The sequence below is a fragment of the Penicillium argentinense genome (genome assembly GCF_028826775.1).
Source record: "Penicillium argentinense strain IBT 30761 chromosome Unknown utg000010l_segment0_segment0, whole genome shotgun sequence".
NCBI classification, from domain to species: Eukaryota; Fungi; Ascomycota; class Eurotiomycetes; order Eurotiales; family Aspergillaceae; genus Penicillium; species Penicillium argentinense.
The window spans coordinates 2652061-2674657 of NW_026622669.1; the positions used below are offsets into that span (position 1 = coordinate 2652061).

A 22597-nucleotide genomic window follows, 5' to 3' on the forward strand; every position below is an offset into this window, starting at 1 on the left:
CGCGATATTATTCCGATATGCCATGCTGAAGGGATGGGAATATGTCCACGGGGTACCTTCGGAAGTGGCAACTTCAGACGCCACGGCACGATGATTCGAATTCGAGCCAAACAGGTTGTCAATGCAAGCACGCGATATTGACATTAAGGTCTCCAAAGTGCTTGAAAAAGTCGCGGCCCGACATGCTACTGTGCGGACTAGCATTGCGCTAGCATACGTGAAGCATGACTTCGATCATGAAGCTCCAACACATCCGGCAAATTCCACTTTCATGAACGTTGCTGGGACCTTTGATTATGTTGATCTTCCGTGTCCAATCGGTTCAAAGGAAAAGGCTGATTAGGGCCGACTCAGTGACTTTCATGAATTGAGATTGTGAGCTGTACTAGTGCCGTTTGTAAACTCTGATGAGTAAATGTTCTGCCTGGATGACCACGTATGATCACATGACCAGTGCAGTAGGTATTCAGTGAATTCTTGTGTACGCTTGCATCGCGCTTTCTCTTTAGGTCTCAATATTTTTCATATTCAATGACCTATCTAAATTACCCAAATGTGACTATCCAAATTATTCGGGCTCATAACACCCACTCCGCAGAGAACCAACAACTTGAACAGACTTAACCCTGGAAGACATTACATGCAGTTCGCCAAGGCTGCATTGACCCTTCATAATGCTCAACAAGATGCCGAAATCAGTTCTATGTTCTGCACCAACCAAAGACTAATCTTGAATATGTACTTTGCCTGTATTCTCCGGTGCCCAAAATAAAGTTCCACGTCAAGCAGAAAGTTTCGACAAGGCAAAATGCAAAAAATCCCGCCTCGCCAAAATCGCCGATATATAACCGCGCTTATCTTATCTGACCGCCTACTCCAAGCAAGGTACTTTGACCTTCCTCTTACTGTTCTGTGTGTTCAGCAAGGGTATCTCGAGCATAATTTTCGCCTATTACCAGACACCTACGTCATTGCGCTACTCTTAATCGGATTCAGGACAAATCCTCGTCGCTATCGAAGAAGAAGATTCATCCGTGGGTGATTTTTTCTTAGATATCACTCTCTTCACATTATCTTACCAAGGATCTGGATATTTGCAATAATTTCTACTCTAGAGTTCCTGGAAAATAGCAAACAATTCCCTTGGCGACTCAGTCCACGACAAAGTGACCGAGCGAACGTATGCTGAGATATTTCCGCATGAGGCAGACATTCCTTTACCAGAAACGTTGGAGATCGCACATTGGTATAGAACATCTTATCGAAACGATCATTTATGACGTCCTCCAGGAATAGCTCGTCGCCTACACCGGCGTTATTGACTATGATATCGATACCGGGACCAAATGCGTTGATTACGGCGTCAACAACGGCACGTGGTGCGTCGGGAAAGGTACAGTTTGCCTGGACTGCGCTTGCCTCTCCCGAGAGATTGAATTTCCTTCGCTACCTCTTCGGCTTTGTTTGATGAGGCGGAGTGGGTAATAAGGATTTGGCGTTCCCTTTCGCCAGTTCTTGGCAATTCACGCCCCGACTCCTCGGGATCCTCCGATGACAATTGCGTGCTTTCCCTGAAGAGTCATGGTCAGAGATTCAACGTCGCGATATAGGTTTCTAGTTCCATTCAAAGTATTGATCCATTGGGAAATTCATAATTTTGAGACTGAATTTTAATTGGTCAGGATGGTTCTCGCTGCAATCAGGGTCAAGGTAAATAGTCCTTGGGCGCGGCTACTATGCTGCACGATGGAAGTATTCTGGGTGGGGCTTAGAAGTCGACTGTGACCTCAGGCCCGGTAGAGAAAACATGCCGCAACGATGCTCCACACATTGTAGTTTTCAAGGATAAATGGATAATCACGGAGCAGGCTCCAAAATTGGTGGCCCATGGGTGATAGTTGTCCTCAAGTGTCAACACTCGCTACGATGCACATGCTCATGGATTTATTTCAATTCTATGTAAATGGAAAGCAAGAGAGGTAAAAACTTTATCCGGTCTAAATGTAAATATTACATAGTATCAACAATCACCAAGCCGACAACTCCGAGAGAAGAGACAAAACTGTACAGGCCCGGGAATAGAGCGTGCTCCGAGCAAAAAAATTCATTTACCATCGTTCATCGGCATCGCATCGCCATGATAACCTTCCATTTCACGAACTTCGTTCCCGCTTATTCACATCCTCCATCTCCGAGAGAACGAAGTTGTTGAACTCTTCCCATCCATCAAGATAGAGGTGATGTCCAGCTCTTTTGATGACCACAACTTTAGATGAGCCTTGATCACGATCCCGTTCTTCGGGAGAGGCAGTAGCTAGAACGCGAGATTTCTCCTCGTCCAGGCGTGCTGCGGCTGCGTGACCGCCCGATACATCCATCCAGTCGTGGTCACCGTACATGAAGACAATAGGAATACCATTTTCACGTCGAGGCTCTTGGGTTGGGACTGGTGCATCTGGAGCTGGCGCAGGAGATGTGGGAGGGGTTTCCACTTCCGGCGCCGTAGATTTAGGGGCGCATTTAGGGAGGATAGAGCAAGAGGAAGATGATGTCGGGGTTTCAAAGGGATTTGTCGTCCCAGGTTGAATCATCTGCCGGCCAACACCGTGAATTCGGCGGATGAGGGGGCTTCGTGCGAATGCACCTGGGGCCAGGATGTATGCCAAGGCATATTCACCGCTACCACGCATGCTAAAGATCGAGTACGAGTAGTCGTGCAGTGCCTTCGCTTCCTCGGCTGGAAGATGGGAAAAGCGTCGAGATGTCCAACCGGAGACAATACGCGGCCCTAGAGGTCCGGTCCACCGGACCAAGCTGAAGGGCGAGATGTTGGCGTCCCAGAGGTACGCAAACCATTTAGGAAGATTCCGACGCGGTGGCTGATTAGATCCAGCCTGAATTTCGGGGTTCCGACCAGTGATGAAACTGCCATCACTGGACTTGGGCGCACTGCCTGGAACCGCAGCCGACGCAGTGATATCTGTTTGGTCCTGAGTGAGCTCATTGGCGAGAGTAGACTCTGAGGGCTCAGATACGCCCGCGGTGACTGCATATGGGTCCTCGGGAATACCCACTGGCGACGCCAGGATGAGCTTGTTCAGATGGCCTGGGTATTTGAGAGCGTAGGCCACAGCCATGTAGCCACCGAGACTGTGTCCGAGCAGGGTGAAGCGGTCGATCTTGCGTTTGATGCGCCACTCTTCGAGAGCATCAATGAACCACGCCTCGGCTTCTCGAATCGCATCCTCGCGCTCCTTGGCCTTGATCTTGAAAGCGGGTCGCGTACTGCGGCCCATGCCTAGCATATCCAGTGCATGAAGCTGCCAGCCTTTCAGTCGGCTCAAAGGCTCGAAGTTCTTGTAGAAAAAGCCCAGGCCAGCACCATAGCCGTGAAGCATGACCAAATGCTGATCAGTGTCTTCGCCCACTCTCTCAACAGAGAACTCATTGAGTGCGCGGTCTTTGCCACTCAGTTCGACCATGCTTGAACTCCATCGACGCGGACCAAAGGGGTCATTGAGCGAGTTGGTTGAGATCTGGCCCTCCTGGTTGTAGTCTGCGGACTGCAGACTGCTCGGGGTTGTACCATTTGGAAATTCGGCAGTATTACCAGTCTGAAGATGGGTCGGGGGCTGGTGATGCAGGTAGGGGAGATATGAAAGGACCTTGTGTTCGGCGGCGGCAGCAGGAAGGCGAGCCCACTAGAAGAAATAGTCAGTATCATTTATAATTTTCATCGAGCCCGGCCTTTTGTTCGCGTAGGACGAAATCGCACGGAGAAGAGGGTGGGAGCTGGCAGACTCCAAGTTACTTACCCATTGGCTAAAGCCTTCGCGGTATCCCAACGGGAAGAAAGAGCTGGCAGCAGCGGCACCAGCGGCCGCGCGGGCGGCGTACGGCGTGCCCTCTCGGCCGTTTGGGTTCGAATTGCGATTATGCTCGCGAGCGTCCCTGTCGGATGGGTTCAGGGACTCCGACGCCATTGTAGAGGCTTGGCGATGGCTGGGAATGCTGGTGGCGAATGATGCGAGGCGCGGAGTGCAGGCCCAGTATTGGGCAATGTGGCGAGGGGCAAGTCGCGAAGGCGCCGTGCGAGAACCGGACAGATAGAGGGGATCTGTCGCGAGAGGAAGGAGAGCGAGGCTCATGGGCGAGCAAATTTGAGACCACGGAGACAATCGGCCACGCCGCTTAACCCCGACAGGCAGACGCGCATACACAAAGGACGGGTGTAGGATCGGATGGAAGGGTCGAAAGGGACACTCAGACCAGCGGTCGACCGACGAGACAGCTGTGCCGCAGCAGATCCGCCAAGGAAGTCGCGGAAGGGAAGGAGGGTGTATAGATCGAAAAGTGGGCAGGCGGAGGATGATGTCTTGATCGGCGCCCCTTCCCTTCCGCCTCGCTTCCGCGGCTTCTGCTTCTGCCTTCCCCCAACGACCTTTGGCCGCTGCGGCCGTCACTCTCTGCTAAACAACGATGGCCTCGCCCTTAGACCAGCTTGTCAAGGGCGCCCCGGTGCCTGAAGCCCGCGCTCCCACCCCGGAGCCATTGGCACAAGCTTCGACGGACTCGTCGTCCCCGCCACAAGCTTCCACGCCAGATCCGCTGGCCATCGCCCCCGACTCGCCTCCCCAGATCTACTTGAATCTCCTGATCATGGAGGCCTCGCTACGGGCACAGTACCTGGCTCTTCGTGAACGCCGCCGCCAGAATACGTTCTTCCTGCTGCTGTTAGCCACCTGGATTGCTTACTTTGCCTACGCACTATTCCTTCGCCCGCGAGAAGATGGCCGCGGCGTCGGCGGCTCCGTATATTGGATGGTAGAGATGGGAGAGAAGGTTGCCCTGCTGGGAGGAGTTGTGACCGCGTTGCTGGTTTGGGGCACAGGGCAATGGGAGCGTGGAATCCGCTGGCCACGACGCTGGCTCGCCGTCTCCAACCGCGGCCTGCGCACCATGAACACCAAGATCATTGTGATCCGTGGCCCCTGGTGGCAGGAGTTGCTCTCTTATATATCCTTCCTGTTCCCGTTCTCCATGCCATTCTTCCCTTCCCCTACAGGCAACTTTCACCTGATCGAACGTCATCCGAACGAAAAGCGCGGTAGTCGGCAGCACTACCAGCAGTATTACAGTGGTGCAGACAGCGAATCGGGTCTGGTGGAGGAGGATCTCAGTCCCGGAGGCGACTATATACACCTTCTGCTTTTGCCCAAATCATTTTCGCCGGAGTTCCGCGATAAATGGGATCAGTACCGCACCGACTTCTGGTGTGCCGAGAACGAGCGCCGAGCTAAGCTGCGTCACCAACTGCGCGAGCGCGAGCGCCAGATCGCTCAGGCAGAAGGACGGTGGTTCGGGCGATTTGGGCTGGGATGGCGCGCTTCCCGACGCCGCCGTCTGGTTGCTGCCACCTTGCACCGATCATTGGAGTCGGAAAGCAAGCCCCGGTTTCATTCACACCAGCACCAGCCGTCGATCTCGTCCAAGTTGAGCCAGGAACATCGTGCTTCCTCTGTGCGTCGGGGGACGCGCTCCGAATCCTCTCACTCCCGTAACTCATCACGCAGCACCACCCCTGTCGACGTCGAAGATCGACCACCTTCACGCTCCTCTGCCTCTGGCCGTCCGCGTCGTGGAAGTACAACACCTTCGTTGTCGGGTGGGGACCAGAGCCCCCAGCAGCGCAAACGGAAGGGCTCAAAGTCCTTGCGCCGTGGGCTGTCACCTCTGACGCAGGCACAAGTGCGCGAAGGTGTGCGAACCCCGTCATTCTCGTCAGATGACTCCGTGATGGTGGGGGACAAGGAGAAGGAGAGCATACCGACCTCTGTACCTGAATCGAATACTGCTGCTTAGAATTATGTCCTTTTTTCATGCTGTGGGCTTCGCCGGTTTACTGCCTTGCATCTTGCTCGGAGACTGGCACTTGATGCGTTGCTGTTCGAAGTGTTCGTCGACATTCGTTCTTATACTTTGATCCCGCACTTTATAGATACCATTTCAGTAGTCCAATTTGCCTTTTACGACATTTTGCATAGCTCTATTCGATAGAAATGGAGGGCACGGCACATCAAATATTTTGAACCTCTGGGTTGTGCAAATAGAGGACAGCAAAGCTGCACAAGCGTTAAAGCACATATCAACTAGCTGACAGGAATGACTCCGAATTTAATAGACATTGCTAAGTTCAACCACGTACACTTACGATTCCACGTCTAGACCTACTTTAAGACTTTCGAGATATGAATTTCCATTCACTCTTAACGAATTGAACCTATCCAGATCCCTCAATGCATCGACGCCTGACTCCAGACAGAAAGAGAAACATGATATCATCCCAATGCAACGAGTTGCAGAAATATGCCCGTAAACCAGGGCTAAACCACTATAGCCCAGCACAAATATCACACGTCCAGCCTCTAAATACGGTAGACGTTGTCATCGTCCTCGAGGAACCTATTACGTAGATGATTAGTTATCCGTGATGTATTGATATGGTCAGTGTTCAGTGGGATATACTCACATCAGCAGGTTCTCTTCGTTCATTACACGCAAAGCCTGGATGGCCTCCGGTCGGGAGAAGACCTGGGCAGCACCTTGGCTGGGCGAAGTGCGGATAGCCGTGTTGACAGCCTCAATAAGATCGTTGACGTTGGTCGTGTCGCTGTCAATAAAGACACGCGAACCCATGAGAGGACCCAGGGTCTGGCGGAAGACAGCCATACGATCCGGTGTGATGGGTGGTGGTGCTGACGAAGAGGCGGGCTGTGAGTCGTCCTGTGATTCCACGAGCTGGGAGGCAGGCTGCGAGGACGCAACGGACATTTGAGTGTCCGTCTGGGTCTGGGTTTGGGTACGGGTAGTTTGGCTCTCCAGCTCGTCTTCGGGGATGGCGGAGCTGGCGGCAGCACGAGTTCGCGCAGTTCCAGCTCGGCGGCCGGGGGTGGCTGTGGAGCTGCCTCGGAAAGGAGCATTGTCATCTTCGTTATCATCGAGCTCGGGATCGCTGTCGTCATTCGAGGACGAGTCTTCGTCGAAAGTGGTCACCTTGCGTCTCTTGGTGCGCTTGTCCTCCTGCACCTCCTTGAACATGGCGAAACGCAGAATGGCTTCAGCATGCTTGGCATCCTTCTCATCGACTCGGTTCGAAAGGCGAGCCTTGGCGTGCGCGGTTGAAAGACGAATCAATGTCTCCAGGGTACGAGGTGTGATGGGGGATGTACGGCGTTTGTTGCCGTGAAGCTCGTCATTTCGCAGGGCGGAGTAAACGGCAATGATATGATCGGCCGCACCCTTTGTGAGGACGGGCTTGACTCGAGATTTGGCGTACTGGATGTACTTCTTGATGAAGGGGATGCTGATGATTTCGACGTTGTTTTTGCCTTTGCTGCGAGCTGTGTTGGCCATGCCACCGTGAAGCATGACGTTGAATTTCTCAAAGACCTCAGAAGACTTGTTCTTCTCTCCCTGCTCTTGAATGCCGACACCAAGGGTTTGGTTAAGCTGCTCACGAACTGGTGCGCCCTCCTCTGTTCCTGGCTGGCGGTATCGGTGCATTCGCAGAACGTGTTCTGAGATGGTTCGGTCCTTCGCATCCTCAATGTCATCTGTAACAATGAAGAGCAAATCGAAACGAGACAGAAGAGAGTCAGGGAGAGCAATGTTCTTGTGAGGATCTTTGTGAGGGTCGTATTGTCCGTAGATCGGATTGGCGGCGGCAAGAACACTGCATCGGGCGTTCAAACTGGTGTGAATACCAGCCTTAGCAATGGTAACAGTCTGCTGTTCCATAACTTCGTGAATGGCAACACGGTCGACATCACTCATCTTATCGAACTCATCAATGCAGACCACGCCACGGTCACCGAGAACCATTGCACCAGCCTCCAGTCGACGCTCGCCGGTTTCCTTGTCAGAGGTAACAGCTGCTGTCAGACCGACACCGGAAGATCCTCGACCAGTAGTAGCAATGGCCAATGGGGCAGTGTTGAGAACGAAACGAAGAAGCTGAGACTTAGCAGTGGAGGGATCACCAACCATGAGGATATTGATATCACCACGCAAGTGGGTACCATTCTCCAGGTTCTTCTCCATACCACCAAGCAACATGAGGAGAATTGCCTTCTTGATGTAATCATGTCCGTGGATACTAGGTGCCAGGGACTGGGATAGCAGCTCGAAAACGTTCTTCTTCTTGGAGATCTTGTTTATGTTTCGAACGTCCGTATCGGTGATGGTAGCCTGAGCGACACCTCCACCGGATTTGGAGGAAAGTTGGATAATGTTGTTCGCCATCACAACGGTTCGAAAGGTGGACGATCCAGAGCTGGCGTTGCGGTTACCAAGAGTACGATAGATACCCACCAGCTGGATTCTGTCTCCGGGCTTGGCGAAGTCAACCAGATCATCGTCCACAATCACATCGACACTGCGGGGCAGTTGACCGGCCGGGGCTCGTTCGGGCATTTCTTGGATCGAGATGGTCTGGTGGTCCATATATGTAGAGTAGCCGTACTCGGTGATGAGTGGGTTCTTTTCGTCGTCTTCTTGGGGATAGACGTTCAAACTTGTCGCACCGCTGGCGGTCATAGTCTGGTCACGGTATTTTCTTGCCAAGAAACGATCTTTCTTCTCGCTGTAGTGAACACTCTGAATGATCTTGGGTCGGACCAAAGAGCACTTTGTAACGATTCCTTCAAGAGCCACCATGCGGTTCAAGTGCTGGGAGCCCAGTGTGCGAGGGTTGCAAGAGAACTCTCCGAACGCGCCGTGGAAAGCGCAGTAGTAGACCTGTTTGGGAGATTGATTGTCAACATCTTCTCTTCACAGAGCACATTGTAAATCCATAAATACGCACCACATCGTCCTCTGTCTCCCTCTTTCCAGACCATCCTGGCAAATATTTCACGATGTCCTTCAAAGCTGCATCGAAGGCTTGGGTATATTCGAACGGAGACGTAAGAAGCCTATTTGCAAAAAGGGTCAAAAATACAGCCAGTCAAATTTCTCGATGTCAGAATATCAGCTCACCCATCGGCCATCTCCCTGCTATGTTGGCGGATTTCATCGAGGTCGACCTGCGGCGATCATTAGTATTCGTCCCTACGTTGCAGGGGGGAAGTAACACACAAGCAAACGCCGCGATTTGCGATTGAGCATCACCACAATATCGGCGCGATAACTAAAAAATTTGGTCAGAGCGAATCTTGGCAAGGAATTGCAGATTGACCAACCTCCTAGCCCGGTTATCACCTAAAGAAAAAAACATGTTAGACAGCAATTCTCACAACCCTCCAGGCTACACTTACTGGGATCGAGAAATTCCTTAGCGGCCCGCACGCGATCCTGCGTGGCCTCATCGCGCAGCTGAACATCCATTTTGGGTGTCGTGGATTCAATGTGGGAGTTGCGACAGGCGCTTGAAGAAGGAGAGGGGGCGGAGGATGGAAAGTCAGAAGTGCACGCTCACCCGATTAGGCAAAATTGAAATTGGAGCGCGTCGACGTGTTCGCGTTACTTATGTAATCAGAGTTTTGGCGACCGCTGCAGATCTTCAGAAATTATGGCTGAACCCACCGTCTGCCCCGCCATGCCGCAACTGCCATGGCTTCAAAACAAAACGACGCCCGCTCGGCCCTTGGTGAAAATGAGGTCGACAATTCCCTGGACGATATCTTTGGTTCCTCGCCCCCAGACGCAATCGAGACCCGGGCACACCAACCTGCTGGAACGCAGCCATCCGCAGAACTAAACGATCTCCCCGCGCTCCGCCGACAGCACGTCACGGCAGGCTATCGTGATGGCGTCTCGACATCCAAAACCGAACATGTGCAAGAAGGATTTGATGCGGGATTTCCCGTTGGCGCACAGCTCGGCATGCGAGCGGGAACTATCCTTGGTATTCTAGAAGGAATAACCCGCGGACTTGAGGACCGGAGCGTTTCCGGCGTTGTGAAAAAGCCAGCACGCGGTACAGCTTCCGGATCGGCATCAGCACTGGCCCACGATACTCGTCAAGAAGCTACTGAAGACGCGCGTCGAGAGCTACGAGAGCGGATCGCAAATCTATATCAAGAAGCCACGCAGACGTTGGATGTGCAATCTGTATTTGCCGGTTTTGAAGGTGGATCCGAACCGACTGGCCCTCCCACGGAAGCGGATGTCGCAGAAAGAAAGGCTGAAGAGATGGCTGAGACCCAATTGGGTCGAAAGGGAGACACTGTCGTATCTGGCTGGGAAGAACGTGTTGCCGTGCCGCGGTGGGAGGAGAACATGGAGGCATTGGAGGAAAAGGATGCCTCCGGGCCACAGAGCGATAAGAAGGCAGAAACTGAGCGGAGCTGAAGCTTTTGTGCAAAGGCAAGAGCAACCGACAAACACAAAGACATCCTCTTCGGCTCCTCTTTCTTTTGCGCCTCGAACCAGCAAACAACCTGTGCATGAGCGTCGGCTCAGCGTGAGCACCAATATCCCCACCGGTCCGTAACAAAAGCTACGAACCCATATCCAGCACATGTAAGCGGTGCCATACAGGTTTGCCGCAAATGGTACTGATTTCTCCGTTGTCAAGTGAATTCCTGGCAACGTTGGTCCTTCCGGCCGAGATACCGGATCTACTCTTTTAGGCTGGAGAACCATTCGCCAAGCCAGATCACTTTCCCGTCAACTCTTGTCGGTTGCCGATCAGCCTTCTCAAGCGAGCAATGGTCCTGACACCGTAATCACATATATCCCACAGTTGATCTTTTCCTTTCAGGGTTCCCCTTCAAGTCAGGTGAGTGGTGAAACCATTATCCACATTTGAAGATGAGTGTTGGATGGGAATGTCAACTGTGGCAACTCGTAAAAAATATACGATTGATTCGAGTGGACTCAAGAGACGTTGGGTGGATTGAAAAGGATTCTGCGGCGGTTTTACAAAACGAATGGTGCCTCTGGGGTATTGCACATTTTTGATGCATCGCCCTTATTTACGCTCATGTACTGAAACATTCTGTGTGCAACAAAAAGAATATGTCAAGATCTCAGAACTCATATGTGAATCTAACATCTACTCGTAGTCAAATGCATAGTTACTCCCAAGGGTCGCGGTTACTTGAAACTGGCAGAACCATCAAGAGCTCGTAATTGGTGCATGTAGAACGAATTGCGGCTGACGAAATGACTAGGAGGATCAGAGTGAAATATGATACATTGGGACTATATAGACAGGATATATGCAAGTGGGCTAATTAAACAAATCAATATACAGAAAGAGGTGTGTCCACTTTATTCATCGGCCTTTCCTCCTCTATTTTTTCCGTCGAGGTTCTCTGTGGCCGACGCAACATTTTCAGCTTGATGTTGGTCGTGGTGCACTTCTGTTACTTGGCTGACAGCGGAAGGCTCGTCCTCCGCCAGTGGCTGTTGATCCATCGAAGACAAACCTCCCATCGTCGAAACATTCGGCAATATCGAATCGTTATTCGATTTTCCGCTTTCCGAGCGTTTGTATCGCACCTTTTCGCGGCCAACGACACCAGCCAGGTGTAGCTTGCGACTTCGCTGGCGCTTCTGGCGGGAGTGACGAACGTGTCCTTCGGCATCAATTCGATGTTCGGGGGTAATCACGCTCTCTGGTCCAACTTCGCCAAGATCTTCCATCCAAGATAAATGGGTCGTGTCTTCTGCCAAGTCACTGATAGGGATAATGCCCGAAAGTTCAGGCTGCTCCTCATCCTCGTCAAAAAGGTCGTTTCGATACCTAGCAACTCCGCCAACACCGAGAACACCACCAGGTACGACACGACGCTCGTGCGGAGCTTTCGCTTTGTCAAGTTGTTCTGAACGGTTTCGAACTAAGACGCCCTGGATCTTGTCACGCTTATACGGCATTTGCCCAAGGAACTTGACTGTTTTGGGGGCTGCAGCATTCACGATTTGGAGCTCGATGTTTCCTTGGGAGATGGTCTTATCTCGAATGCGGTTTAGTGACGCTGCAAGGAAAGCCATGGTGTAGTAGGTAGGTTGCGGGAGGTCCGGCTCTATCTTCATCCAGTGCCCTCGTGCTTTCTTTCCAAGAAGACTATCCCATCGCTCAGCTTGGGGAGCTTCCAGCATCCAAACCTCCCTAGGCACCGCAGAAGACTTCAAGCCAAATCCGCGTAAAAGCTTATACCAGCCGGGGAAAAATGGAGCGAATTTCTGCTCAAAGGTTTCGAAAGCGTTGAGCTGATCGGAGAAGTTATCGGAAGATGCTAGCATCTGCACCCATGTTGACCAATTGAAAGTGGTCAATACAAAACCCAGATGCTCAAGATGCGCAACAATATCGCGGATCCTACTCGTCTCGTTCTTGTAACCCAAGGCCCGCATGTAGATGGAAAGGGCTTGGCCGAGAATGAAGCGCTGCGCGGGTAGAATGATGTTCTTCTCCGGTGAAGTAGAAGCATGAGTGGACTTGGGCTCAGAGTTCTTGAGTGTTGCAGGAATATCTTGGGTCTTTGACGCGGGGACGCTCTTTTCGGATGATTTGGGCGCTGGGACAGGGGGATCCTGGAGCATGTCAAGATGGATGCGGCCGGCCTTCTTGATGGCGTCAGAGAGCAGAATCTTCCAGAGATCCTCCACTTTCTGGTACTCTCCGGCCTTCAGGTGAACAGTCATCATGGCAGCCAGAATGCCCATTGGAATCCGCTTGGGATCCTTGCCCTGTGGCATTTCCGGAGTTCTGCCATCGGCATACTGTAGGAAGAGTGCACGAGCGCGCTCAACTCCGCCTCGTTTCCCATACTCTTTGATGAGATGCTGGTACTGCAGTGACAATGCATAGTCTGTAGCATCGGAAACCGATGGCGCCGGATCAGATCTTTCAATCGATTGTTGTAAAACCTGTTCTCCAAGCGCCAGGCGCAAACGAGCACCTTCCGTAATTCCATTCTCCTTTGCAATCTCCAAATCACGTTGGACCTGATATTTGAGGTACAAAAGATTTGATTGAGGGCCAGCCTTGCCAAATCGCTCAAGGATCTCACGGAAGATGATGTGCACCATATCTCGATTGCCTTCCCGGACAAATCCATGGAGGATAAGAGATAAATGCATCTCTGTGGCATACATGCGACGCTTTTTGTGCAACTCTCTGAGCATTCGTCGCGCCCTCTCGGTCCTGCCAGCCAGAACGAGCCCAAGAAGAATTGCATAGTAGCTGCCAGCATTCAGTGAGACACCGGCAGATTCCATGCGGGCTCGGATTCGATAGCAGGCCTTCACGTCCATTCTGCGCGCGTAGTGAAGCAAAATTGTGTTCCACATTTTGAGGGACGAGCCTTCAGCGTTAAGACTCAGAGAGGCTCCCGCAAGTTTTTCGGCAAGTTCCAATTCTCCATTGTGACAGTATGCCTTGATGATTGCTTGGAGAAGTGGCATCGTAATGCGCACTTGGCAGTCTTGCGCTTCTTTCAGCAGCCGACGAGTGCTATCGATATCGCCTCGCTTGGCTGCAATTTGCATTAAGGTACCAAAAGTATGCGAATCCGGGTTGGCGCCATTCTTCAGCATCTGCGTGAAAGCAGAGCACATACTAGCCCAATCATTCTTGGCCGCGTGCGACTTCAGAAGCACGTTCCAGCAGTACGTATCCGGTTTAAGGCCGAATTCACTGCTCACTCTCTGGAATTGTCGCTCTGTTTCCTTCGGGTTCCCCTTTTGCGCATGAACCATGAGCAATGGAACAAGAGGGCCACAATTGAACGGCTTTCCATAGTCCGCCAACATTCTATTGAAAATCAAGTCGACCTTGGAAACATCGCCCGCATGAGAAAAGCAATTTAAGGCGTGGCGGTAAGCTCTGAAACTCGGTTTTCCATAGAAGTAGATGAACTCCTCCAGGAAGAATTCAATCTCGCCAGTCGCGGCCCAAAACTGAAGTGCGCTCAGTTGCCGATTGAGCAGATCTTTCGAAGGCACATAACGAGGTAGCTCCCGGCGTAGTTGATGGTAAAAGAACGCCGAGCGGGAAAAGCCAGAGCGTGTTGATGATGATTGGAGGGTGCTGATGCTGCTGAGATAATATGGCGTCGTCTGTAAACCAATCTCGCTGCATGACTTGAGAATTTCGAGGAGAGCATCTAAAGAGCCGTGTTCAGGTTGTTTTGGGGACTGATAAATGGTTTCCAAAAGCTGTTGTCCAAGGCTCAAGGCGGGTGGAATTCTTTGGTCTGGATTGTATCGCAAATGCCTGGTAAACTCAAGCCCCTTTTGAAGAATTGCGTGTTCTGTCATCCGCGAGAAGTACGTCTGTGGCGATGGGTTTTTGGCTGATGTTTGCAGATACGACCGCATTTCCCAAATTTCGACAGCATCTGTCCACCTCTCCCTTTTCCAAAAGTACGCGAAAATCCATGGAGTGCAGCGATCTGCAAGGTCGCACTGAATGGCTTGTTGGGCAAGTTGCTTCAACCTCGTAGGGTCCTCATATCGGAGCTGCGAATGGACCATGGGAAGGAAAATATCGGCCGAGCGATCTTCGAGAGGGATTTGGCCAAATACTTGCCAGGCCAAGTCCTGATCTGAACGCCGGCCAGACCTTGACAGATAACTGCAAAGCGCGGTGCGGATTGCTGGCGGTTCACCGGCGGCGAGGTACAGCACCCATGCCTTATCAAAGTCCGTGTCTTGGCTTTGCAGTAATGTCCAAAGATCTTTCATGGCCTGGCTAGGTGGGTCTGCCGGGCCTCCATGTGAGTATGCTCTGTGTACTCCCTGGTCATCAAGAAGCGTTGCCGGAGGGTTCGAGACTGCTTCGGACGTGTATGTTCGTGAGAAGCCGAGTAATGATTTTCTCTTCCGACGCGATCCCAGTCTTTTTGAATTGCGAGATAGCCGGAAGACTGATTCTGGTCGGGTGGCTTGAGGATATAAGAAGTCGAGGAAAGGCGTTCCTCCATCGAGGGCCGTCGGACTTCCGGGGATCGGGTTGAGAGCGGAGGACGAGCGTTTATCCGGGGATTGTACCAGGGCGAGAAACCAATTGGAAAAGTCCTCTGAGGCGGCATTGTGTCTCCAGAAGTTGCGAGACAAGGACCTCCGTGTTCGAATCGCGTCATGGGAGTCTCGGAAGAAACGCCGTCCTGCGCTCTCGAAACAGGCGGTTGCCCGTTCCAACATCACCCCCAATCGTCGCGGTGTTAAAACAACACTGAAGTCACCGAAGTTGATCAATAGGCCGCATCGTATCGTCTCGGATAGCTCTGTGTAGGTGAGAGCGAAGTCAGAGACCAGTGTTCACGAGTGACTTTTTTTCCCTCCGGCGTTGAGATTCAAGCAAGCTGTTTTTGATGGTGCCACACGTACCGAGAAGGCGGAGAGAAAATTTTAAAAGGTTGCACGTAAACTGGAAAGTGAAGCTCGAGATATCTAGCTTCAGATCGATCCAAATTTGTGAAGGGTTCCAGGAGCAGCGGTGCTTCACCCAAGCAGGGAGCAAAAGCAGACGGGAGCAACAAAAGATGGTTGGAAATTGCCGGACTGCGTCGGGCCATTCGTTTGGCCGAAATGGTGCACCGCCTTCCCGCGCACCACCTCGCCGAAACCTGGAGGATCCCGACTCCCCTCCATTTCGCCAGTCGCATCGCCACAATGGAGATCACTGATTTTATCTTCAAGGAGCGGGAAGACCTGCACCTGGTGGGCGACTACAATGCCTACCGGGCGCACGCCACTCGCCGACTGCACAATCTTCGCAAGAAGCTGGGCCAAGCCACCCCCAAAGGCCGCAAATACACTGCCAAACCTGAAATTACCGCCGAGAACGTCGGAGGAAATGTTGCGTATGTTTTCTATGTCTTTGGCATGAATCGTGACAAGTAAAAAGTGCGCTGGCTGACTTCAATTTCAATCTAGATATGTACACCTATTGCTTCTCGCATCCGAACGAGCTTGGGCGCAGGCGATGCACATGAAATCGACACATTCCGCAGACCCCGATGCCAAGAGTATTTCCGGTGCGACTAGAAGCCATGTAATTTCGCGATTGAACAAGGCCAAGGGGTATGCGCAGCATCTGGTTTCGCTGCTGCACGAGCAATCATCGACGGGGGCGAGCGACATTGACGTCCTTGAAGCGCGGGCATACTTCGCTACCATCTCCGGTGCGTTGTGGCTGGAGAAGCGACGCTGGGAACAGTGCCTGTACGACTATGCAATTGCCAGAGTCATCTACACTGCGCTTGGTCAGAGAGTCAGGAAGGACGCTTTCCGGGATCTGCTCACTGGTACCGTCGACCCAAGTCTCCGCTATGCCGCCTATCAGATGAAACTGCCCCGCTCGAAGCCCACCTCTTCCCTCGCGATTGAATACTTCCCCTCCGATTCTGAAATCCGTTCCGAGGTCGAGAAGCTGGATCCTTCCTGTTTGGCCGAAGAAGCCGCAGGAACACGACGAACGGCCGAGGGTGAGGTACAAAAGCTACCGGAGTCGGTGACATGGCGCTCGCGGACCGTACCTCTGGACGATGCCTCGATTTCTCAGGCTTTGGCTGCTGCTTCGTCTGCAGAGGACAGACTTACTGCCTGGCTGGCTGGTGAGGGCAAGTCCGCTTCGGCGAAGGACCAGGCAGCTGCATACGATCATGTCATCATTGCCAGTCAAGATGCCGTGGATGCTACGAAGACCGCCATCGATGACCTGACCAGTGAAGGTGTGGATCCGGGTGACAAGCGCTTGCAGGCACTGCAGATCACTCGGACCGCTGTTAACTACCAGCTTGTTGGATGGCGCGTTGGTCGTAACCGTGTACTATGTGGTGGGCAGGACGGTCTTGCCTTCGGCGAGGAGCAAGCGACCCAGGGCAGCAAAAGTGCCAAGCGCAACGGAGGCAATGGAAAGAAGCTGAACAAGCTTCGCGAGCGAGCTGTTCTGTACGACTCGACTCTGCAGAGTGTTGACTTCATTCTTGAGTTGCCTGGTGTTGCTGCCGACACTCCCTTTGTCCAGGACCTGGAGGCCAAACGACGCTACTTCCGAGCATTAAGGTATGATATCGAATCGCCCTCTTCTATCTTTTCTTCTATTTCCCAGCACATAACTCACTCTTTGTTCAACCAGATGCCTGGCTCTGGGACGATCCCATGGCGTGCTCGGAAAGCCTACCGAGGCCCTTGCCCTCTTCGCGCAAGCCTTGAACCTGTCCGTATCTGCGACACCGCAATCATCCGCTGAATCACAGGGACCCCCTCGTCTGGATGTCTCCACGGAACAGGTGGGGACTCTTGAAACCACGTTGCGCGGCTTGGTTGCCCAGTATCGTGGACTTGTGACCCTGAAGCGACTGGAAGCTCAGTCCAGCTCGTCCCAGCAGCGTCCGCTAGTGGAGCGACTTAATCAATTCCATCAGGGAACCGACCTCCACAACCTCGTACCCTACCCGCCGCAAATGCAGCCGGTATCGGTGAAGCCTCTGTTTTTGGATGTCGCTTGGAACTATATCGACTACCCCCACGAGGCTCAGGCTCCAGCGCAGGAGGCCCCAGCGGTGGAGGAAAAGAAGCGGGGATGGTTCGGGTTTGGACGGTGAACATATTTATGCTACGTATTCAATGGATCCGATCTTACGGTTTTATCATATATGATGTTGTAGATTCATTGTTACTTGTCCTGTAAAGCCTCATCATCAGTAGATACATTATCCAAGGCATCGTAAGTGTTGGCATGCCTCTACCATGGTGTTGCTATTTTGAAAGGTGCATTCAGCCTACTACGTGGCCACCTTCTCTGTACATTGTTGCCTCACAGTCATGGACAAAAAGGTTTGGTTCCAATGTAGTAATATCCGATCTTTTTCTATACTTCGCGCGGCCAATGGAGAGTTGCCGTTAGTCAGCACACGTGCCGTCCGGAACCCTTTGGAGCGCCAATCGGCCGGGCGTTCTCGAGCCGAATCACGCTACTCCTAATCCATGTAGCAATGCATGCAGAACGGCATGGAGTCAACGCGCTGAGGTTTTGGGGATATAGATGCAAGGTGGGATGTCTGTTGCAGTATGTTACTGCATGGTACGGTGCATGAGGGCGTCTCCGGAATGTGGTGGTCTGGACTCGAATCTACAGTGTACATCAGGGACCAAGCAGGGCCCGCTTCGGCGCCGGCGGAGTTTGTACAAACTATGCAATGTGTAGGACGACCACACAGAGGGGGAAGACAAGGGAAAGGAGGAATGGGGTTGAGATCTAAATGAAAATGACCGGTTCCTTTCCACACGACTATTGTAATAGGACTAAACCCCGACAAAGCGGAGTGGGCCGGTCAGACCATATAATCCCTCGATAGTCATTCGCGGCTCGCCCAGCAACCGAGTGGAAATTGGCGTTCCCGCCCCTGACCGATTTCCTTTCTTCCCCTCTCCACCTCTCGCGCATTGATAGTCCGGGTCCTTTCTTGGTCACTGGATTTCTCTTCTCTCACCAAGGTCTCTCTCTTTCACGACCTTGCCGGACATCATGGCCAACGTTAACGGGAGCTTCGTCTCGCCCTCCGCCGATGCGACGGTCGTTCCCCAGCTTTTTGCGCCGGCCGGCCTTGTCGCCTCTGTGCTCGATGGCTTCACGATCTGGAAGCTGCTGGTGACTTTGTTCCTGGCTGCAGTCGTCTACGATCAGTGTGAGTATAATCCCTCTTTTCAAGCCCCTCTCTTGTGATTTCTTTGCCTTGCCAATTTTTATTTTTTTTTTCCGCGGCCGCTTCGGCCTCATCACGCGTCGGAGAATATTTACTAACATGTTCCCCCTTTTTCAGTCAAGTACCACTACTACAAGGGCTCCATCGTCGGTCCCGCGTATAAGATCCCATTCATGGGCCCGTTCCTGCAATCGGTCAATCCCAAGTTCCACGAATACAAGGCCAAATGGGACAGCGGCGAACTGAGCTGTGTCTCCGTCTTCCACAAGTGAGCCGCACCTGATCCCCCACTCCCCCGGATCCCAAGAAACCCTGTTCTCTCGACGCTTCCGGATCTCCGCGAGATTTCTCAGGATCAATTGACTAACATTGCTACTAGGTTCGTCGTTATTGCGTCGACTCGGGACATGTCCCGGAAGATCTTCAACTCGCCCACCTACGTGAAACCATGTGTAGTGGACGCTGCCCACAAGCTTCTCGGAAAGACTAACTGGGTGTTCCTGGATGGCAAGGCCCACGTTGACTACCGCAAGGGTCTCAATGGCCTTTTCACCCGCCAGGCTTTGTCCTGCTACATGCCCCGCGTCGAGGAGGTCTTCGACGAGTACTTCAAGCGCTTCCTGGACAAGTCCGCTGCCGCTGAACACAAGCCCACTCCCTGGATGCCTCAGTTCCGTGAGCTGATGACTGCTCTTGCCTGCCGCACCTTCGTTGGTTACTACATGTCCGAGGAGGCCGTCCAGAAGGTCGCGGACGACTACTACCTGATCACCGCTGCCCTGGAGCTGGTCAACTTCCCTATCATTCTGCCCTACACCAAGACCTGGTACGGCAAGAAGGCCGCCGATATGGTTCTGGATGAGTTCTCCAAGTGTACCGCGAAGTCCAAGGCTCGCATGGCCGCCGGTGGTGAGGTTTCGTGCATTATGGACGCCTGGGTCAAGGCCCAGCAGGACTCCGCCAAGTACCGTGAGAGAATTGCCCGGGGTGAGCAGGTTGACCCCTCCGAGAAGCCTCCTCAGGTCCTGCGTGACTTCTCCGATTTTGAGATTGCCCAGACTATCTTTACCTTCCTCTTCGCCTCGCAGGACGCCACCAGTGCCGCCACTACCTGGTTGTTCCAGCTGATGGCTGACCGCCCCGATCTCCTAGAGAAGGTCCGCGAGGAGAACCTCCGTGTCCGTAACGGTGACCGCAGTGTTCCCATCTCGCTCGAGCTGATCGATCAGATGACCTACACCCGCGCTGTTGTCAAGGAGACCCTGCGTTATCGTCCTCCCGTCATCATGGTGCCTTACCTCGTCAAGAAGGACTTCCCCATCACCGACAAGATCACTGTCTCTAAGGGCTCTATGATTATTCCTTCTGTCTGGCCCGCCACTCACGACGAGGAGGCCTACCCCAACGCCGACTCCTTCGAGCCCGAGCGATGGATCACCGGTGATGCCGAGCAGCAGTCCAAGAACTGGCTGGTTTTCGGCACCGGTCCCCACTACTGCCTGGGCCAGAACTACGCCGTTTCCTCGCTGATTGCCATGATCGGTAAGGCCAGTCTGGAGATGGACTGGGAGCACACCCCGACTCCCCAGTCTGAGGACATCAAGGTGTTTGCCACCATTTTCCCTCAGGTACGTACTTCACAATACTTTCCAACACCGTGGAATCCGATTACTGACCGTTTGATACAGGACGACTGCTTGCTGAGCTTCCGCCCTCGCTCCTAAATTTCGGAAGTTCCCCAAGAGTCAAAAAGCGTGAAGTTGGAACCCGGCCTCTACCTCCAGAAAGAAGGGCTCGGTTACGATTTGACGAGGTCGTTCTGTCCTGGAGATGGAGGGGCCTGTTTCACTTCTTTTCATTTCTCATCTTGATTTGGCCGGCGTGGCAACACCCTTGATGTAATGGGTCCCTGCCCTGGCATTTGGTCAGTATGGGGTGAACTTTTAGAGGCCCCTATACCCCGTATCCACTTGTTTTTATGACTGCGGCCCATGTGGGCGCGCTGCGATGGAGCATTCCCGGGGTTCTTCTTTTTCCTGACCCGGTTCGACATGACCACGAGCCATGCACATTAGAATAATATTAATTCTTTTTATGTTTATGATCTCTCGTCTACCTAGTCGTATCACATGTGGGAGCAGGTACCATTGTAGTATATTACATGGAATTTATAGTTTAAAGCCCGTGGCGAGTGTACATTAACATATCGGACAGCACATCAATGTGACGTGGAGCGATCACCGACGATTAACAGGTGCTATGAATTGGTGCAATATGACCATGCATCGATAATAGAGCATGGTGTAAGTACCGCACTGGTGCGATGCTGGGTTATATATTTCAATCGAGGACCCACAACAGTACATATTAGTAGTGCACCTACAAGTTTGCACATCAACAATTTACCTCCTCAAAATAATACATACTATATTTCTTGACACCTAACAATTATTATCATCAAAGTGAGTTCAAATGGAACCAAGTAAAATTCAAAATTCAAAATTCAAAGTATCACCAATAAAACATTTGATGTTTAATGACGAGAAGGCTCATAAATTTCATATCGTTTCAAATTGAGCAGGCGGTCACATGCGGCAGTGACATCACAACGCAACCCCCAAGCCCGAGGTTCACCTCCGCGGGCCTTCATCAATCCCAAGATTCCAATCTTACCACCACAGAAGTCATGGCATCAATATTCCAATCTGCCGTCCGGCGCTCATCCAGGGCTCTTTACTCCACTGTTTTTAAAGCGCCAACCCGGCAGGCCCTCCGCTCGACCTCTGCTTTCCAGTATTCCGCAACAACCCGTGACTTCACCTCTCTCCACCAGCAAAGCGGATTGGCCGCGCAGAGCCAGCGATACCGATCCCAGCTCGCTAAGCCCCGATCACAACTGCGCTGGTTTAGCGAGAAATCCGGGAACGATCTACGCCAATGGGGATTTGAAGACGTATGTTTCTCCAGCGTTTCTCCAGCTTCACACAAAACTACCTTCCCCACCCGGAACAGACTCCTTCCTCTCGCCTCACTACTCGACTCTGTTTTGAAAAAGCAAGGGGAAAAATTACTAACAATGATGGAAATTTTGAATAGATAAACGCAACTCTCCCAGCTGAAGAGCCCTCCCCAACCCACACTCCAGTCTTAATTGACGTCCGCGAGCCCGCCGAACTTACCGGAACGGGCATCATCCCCCACGCCCTGAGCATCCCGCTCGCCTCGCAGCCCGACGCGCTATTTCTAACCGCTGACGAATTTAAGACTCGCTTCGGGTTCCCGAAGCCCCTTGTGGATCCTAAGCACCAGCTCGTGTTCTATTGCAAGGCTGGTGTGCGGGCTCGCGCGGCGGCACAGTTGGCTGTGCAGGCTGGGTATGATCCTGAGCAGATTGGTGTCTATGATGGAAGTTGGTTGGATTGGGAGAGGAATGGAGGCAAGGTTGAAAGATGGGAAGGGCATGATTAGATTTCTTTTCTAACCGTGATTTGAACCCTGTGGTTGCTATTTGATTTCTGTATATACTTGTGAAATTATTGTATGGTAGCCCATTATGCTGAAGTACTGTGTAATGACGGAAAATTTCTAAACCAATTTTAAAGTTCATTAAAAAGCTACAGCAAAATGATATGGTCTAAGCCAGCTTTCTTGCAATTCATGTACATACAGGTGTCCGTGTCTTTCCTTTTTCCCTATCCATACGTTCAAGTCGTGGTCATTCATGGTTATGTCCATGTCACAAGCCAGAAAAATACAAAAAACTTTTCTTTCTTTCGCTTTTGAATGGCAATGGTCATATCTCGACATTCTCATTCGTTGATGAAATTTAGTGGGTAACGATGCCGCACCGGAGTGATGCCATAGCTAGAAATGCGGGAAACAGGCCAGGCGACACGAACGGATTGGAACTGCAAGCGAAGCAATCCCCAATGGAA

The 22597-nt window shown here is 52.2% G+C and overlaps 8 protein-coding genes across 8 annotated transcripts; 5 read left to right on the forward strand and 3 right to left on the reverse strand.

Annotated features, from left to right (window-relative positions):
* Nucleotides 1-2153: 2153 nt before the first annotated feature.
* On the reverse strand, nucleotides 2154-4148 carry N7532_010670 (putative alpha/beta hydrolase; the record flags this gene model as incomplete). Its single annotated transcript, XM_056623161.1, has 2 exons — nucleotides 2154-3701; nucleotides 3816-4148. 2 exons carry the CDS (start codon nucleotides 4146-4148, stop codon nucleotides 2154-2156), a joined length of 1881 nt encoding a protein of 626 aa, XP_056470577.1.
* Nucleotides 4149-4479: 331 nt separating this feature from the next.
* On the forward strand, nucleotides 4480-5862 carry N7532_010671 (Spo7-like protein; the record flags this gene model as incomplete). Its single annotated transcript, XM_056623162.1, has 1 exon — nucleotides 4480-5862. One exon carries the CDS (start codon nucleotides 4480-4482, stop codon nucleotides 5860-5862), a length of 1383 nt encoding a protein of 460 aa, XP_056470578.1.
* A 563-nt stretch (nucleotides 5863-6425) lies between these two features.
* On the reverse strand, nucleotides 6426-9384 carry N7532_010672 (MCM DNA helicase complex subunit MCM3; the record flags this gene model as incomplete). The annotated part of the gene is made up of 7 exons (XM_056623163.1): nucleotides 6426-6462; nucleotides 6530-8796; nucleotides 8864-8972; nucleotides 9037-9083; nucleotides 9136-9187; nucleotides 9240-9258; nucleotides 9315-9384. 7 exons carry the CDS (start codon nucleotides 9382-9384, stop codon nucleotides 6426-6428), a joined length of 2601 nt encoding a protein of 866 aa, XP_056470579.1.
* A 225-nt stretch (nucleotides 9385-9609) lies between these two features.
* On the forward strand, nucleotides 9610-10350 carry N7532_010673 (Yae1 family protein; the record flags this gene model as incomplete). The annotated part of the gene is made up of 1 exon (XM_056623164.1): nucleotides 9610-10350. One exon carries the CDS (start codon nucleotides 9610-9612, stop codon nucleotides 10348-10350), a length of 741 nt encoding a protein of 246 aa, XP_056470580.1.
* Nucleotides 10351-11274: 924 nt separating this feature from the next.
* On the reverse strand, nucleotides 11275-15153 carry N7532_010674 (putative translation regulator (Cya5); the record flags this gene model as incomplete). The annotated part of the gene is made up of 1 exon (XM_056623165.1): nucleotides 11275-15153. One exon carries the CDS (start codon nucleotides 15151-15153, stop codon nucleotides 11275-11277), a length of 3879 nt encoding a protein of 1292 aa, XP_056470581.1.
* Nucleotides 15154-15540: 387 nt separating this feature from the next.
* On the forward strand, nucleotides 15541-17561 carry N7532_010675 (signal recognition particle subunit SRP68; the record flags this gene model as incomplete). The annotated part of the gene is made up of 3 exons (XM_056623166.1): nucleotides 15541-15815; nucleotides 15889-17019; nucleotides 17093-17561. The coding sequence occupies 3 exons, from the start codon at nucleotides 15541-15543 to the stop codon at nucleotides 17559-17561; spliced, it is 1875 nt and encodes a 624-aa protein (XP_056470582.1).
* A 923-nt stretch (nucleotides 17562-18484) lies between these two features.
* On the forward strand, nucleotides 18485-20386 carry erg5 (C-22 sterol desaturase erg5; the record flags this gene model as incomplete). The annotated part of the gene is made up of 4 exons (XM_056623167.1): nucleotides 18485-18644; nucleotides 18780-18930; nucleotides 19042-20290; nucleotides 20351-20386. The coding sequence occupies 4 exons, from the start codon at nucleotides 18485-18487 to the stop codon at nucleotides 20384-20386; spliced, it is 1596 nt and encodes a 531-aa protein (XP_056470583.1).
* A 962-nt stretch (nucleotides 20387-21348) lies between these two features.
* On the forward strand, nucleotides 21349-22130 carry N7532_010677 (rhodanese-like domain-containing protein; the record flags this gene model as incomplete). Its single annotated transcript, XM_056623168.1, has 2 exons — nucleotides 21349-21615; nucleotides 21759-22130. The coding sequence occupies 2 exons, from the start codon at nucleotides 21349-21351 to the stop codon at nucleotides 22128-22130; spliced, it is 639 nt and encodes a 212-aa protein (XP_056470584.1).
* Nucleotides 22131-22597: the final 467 nt, after the last annotated feature.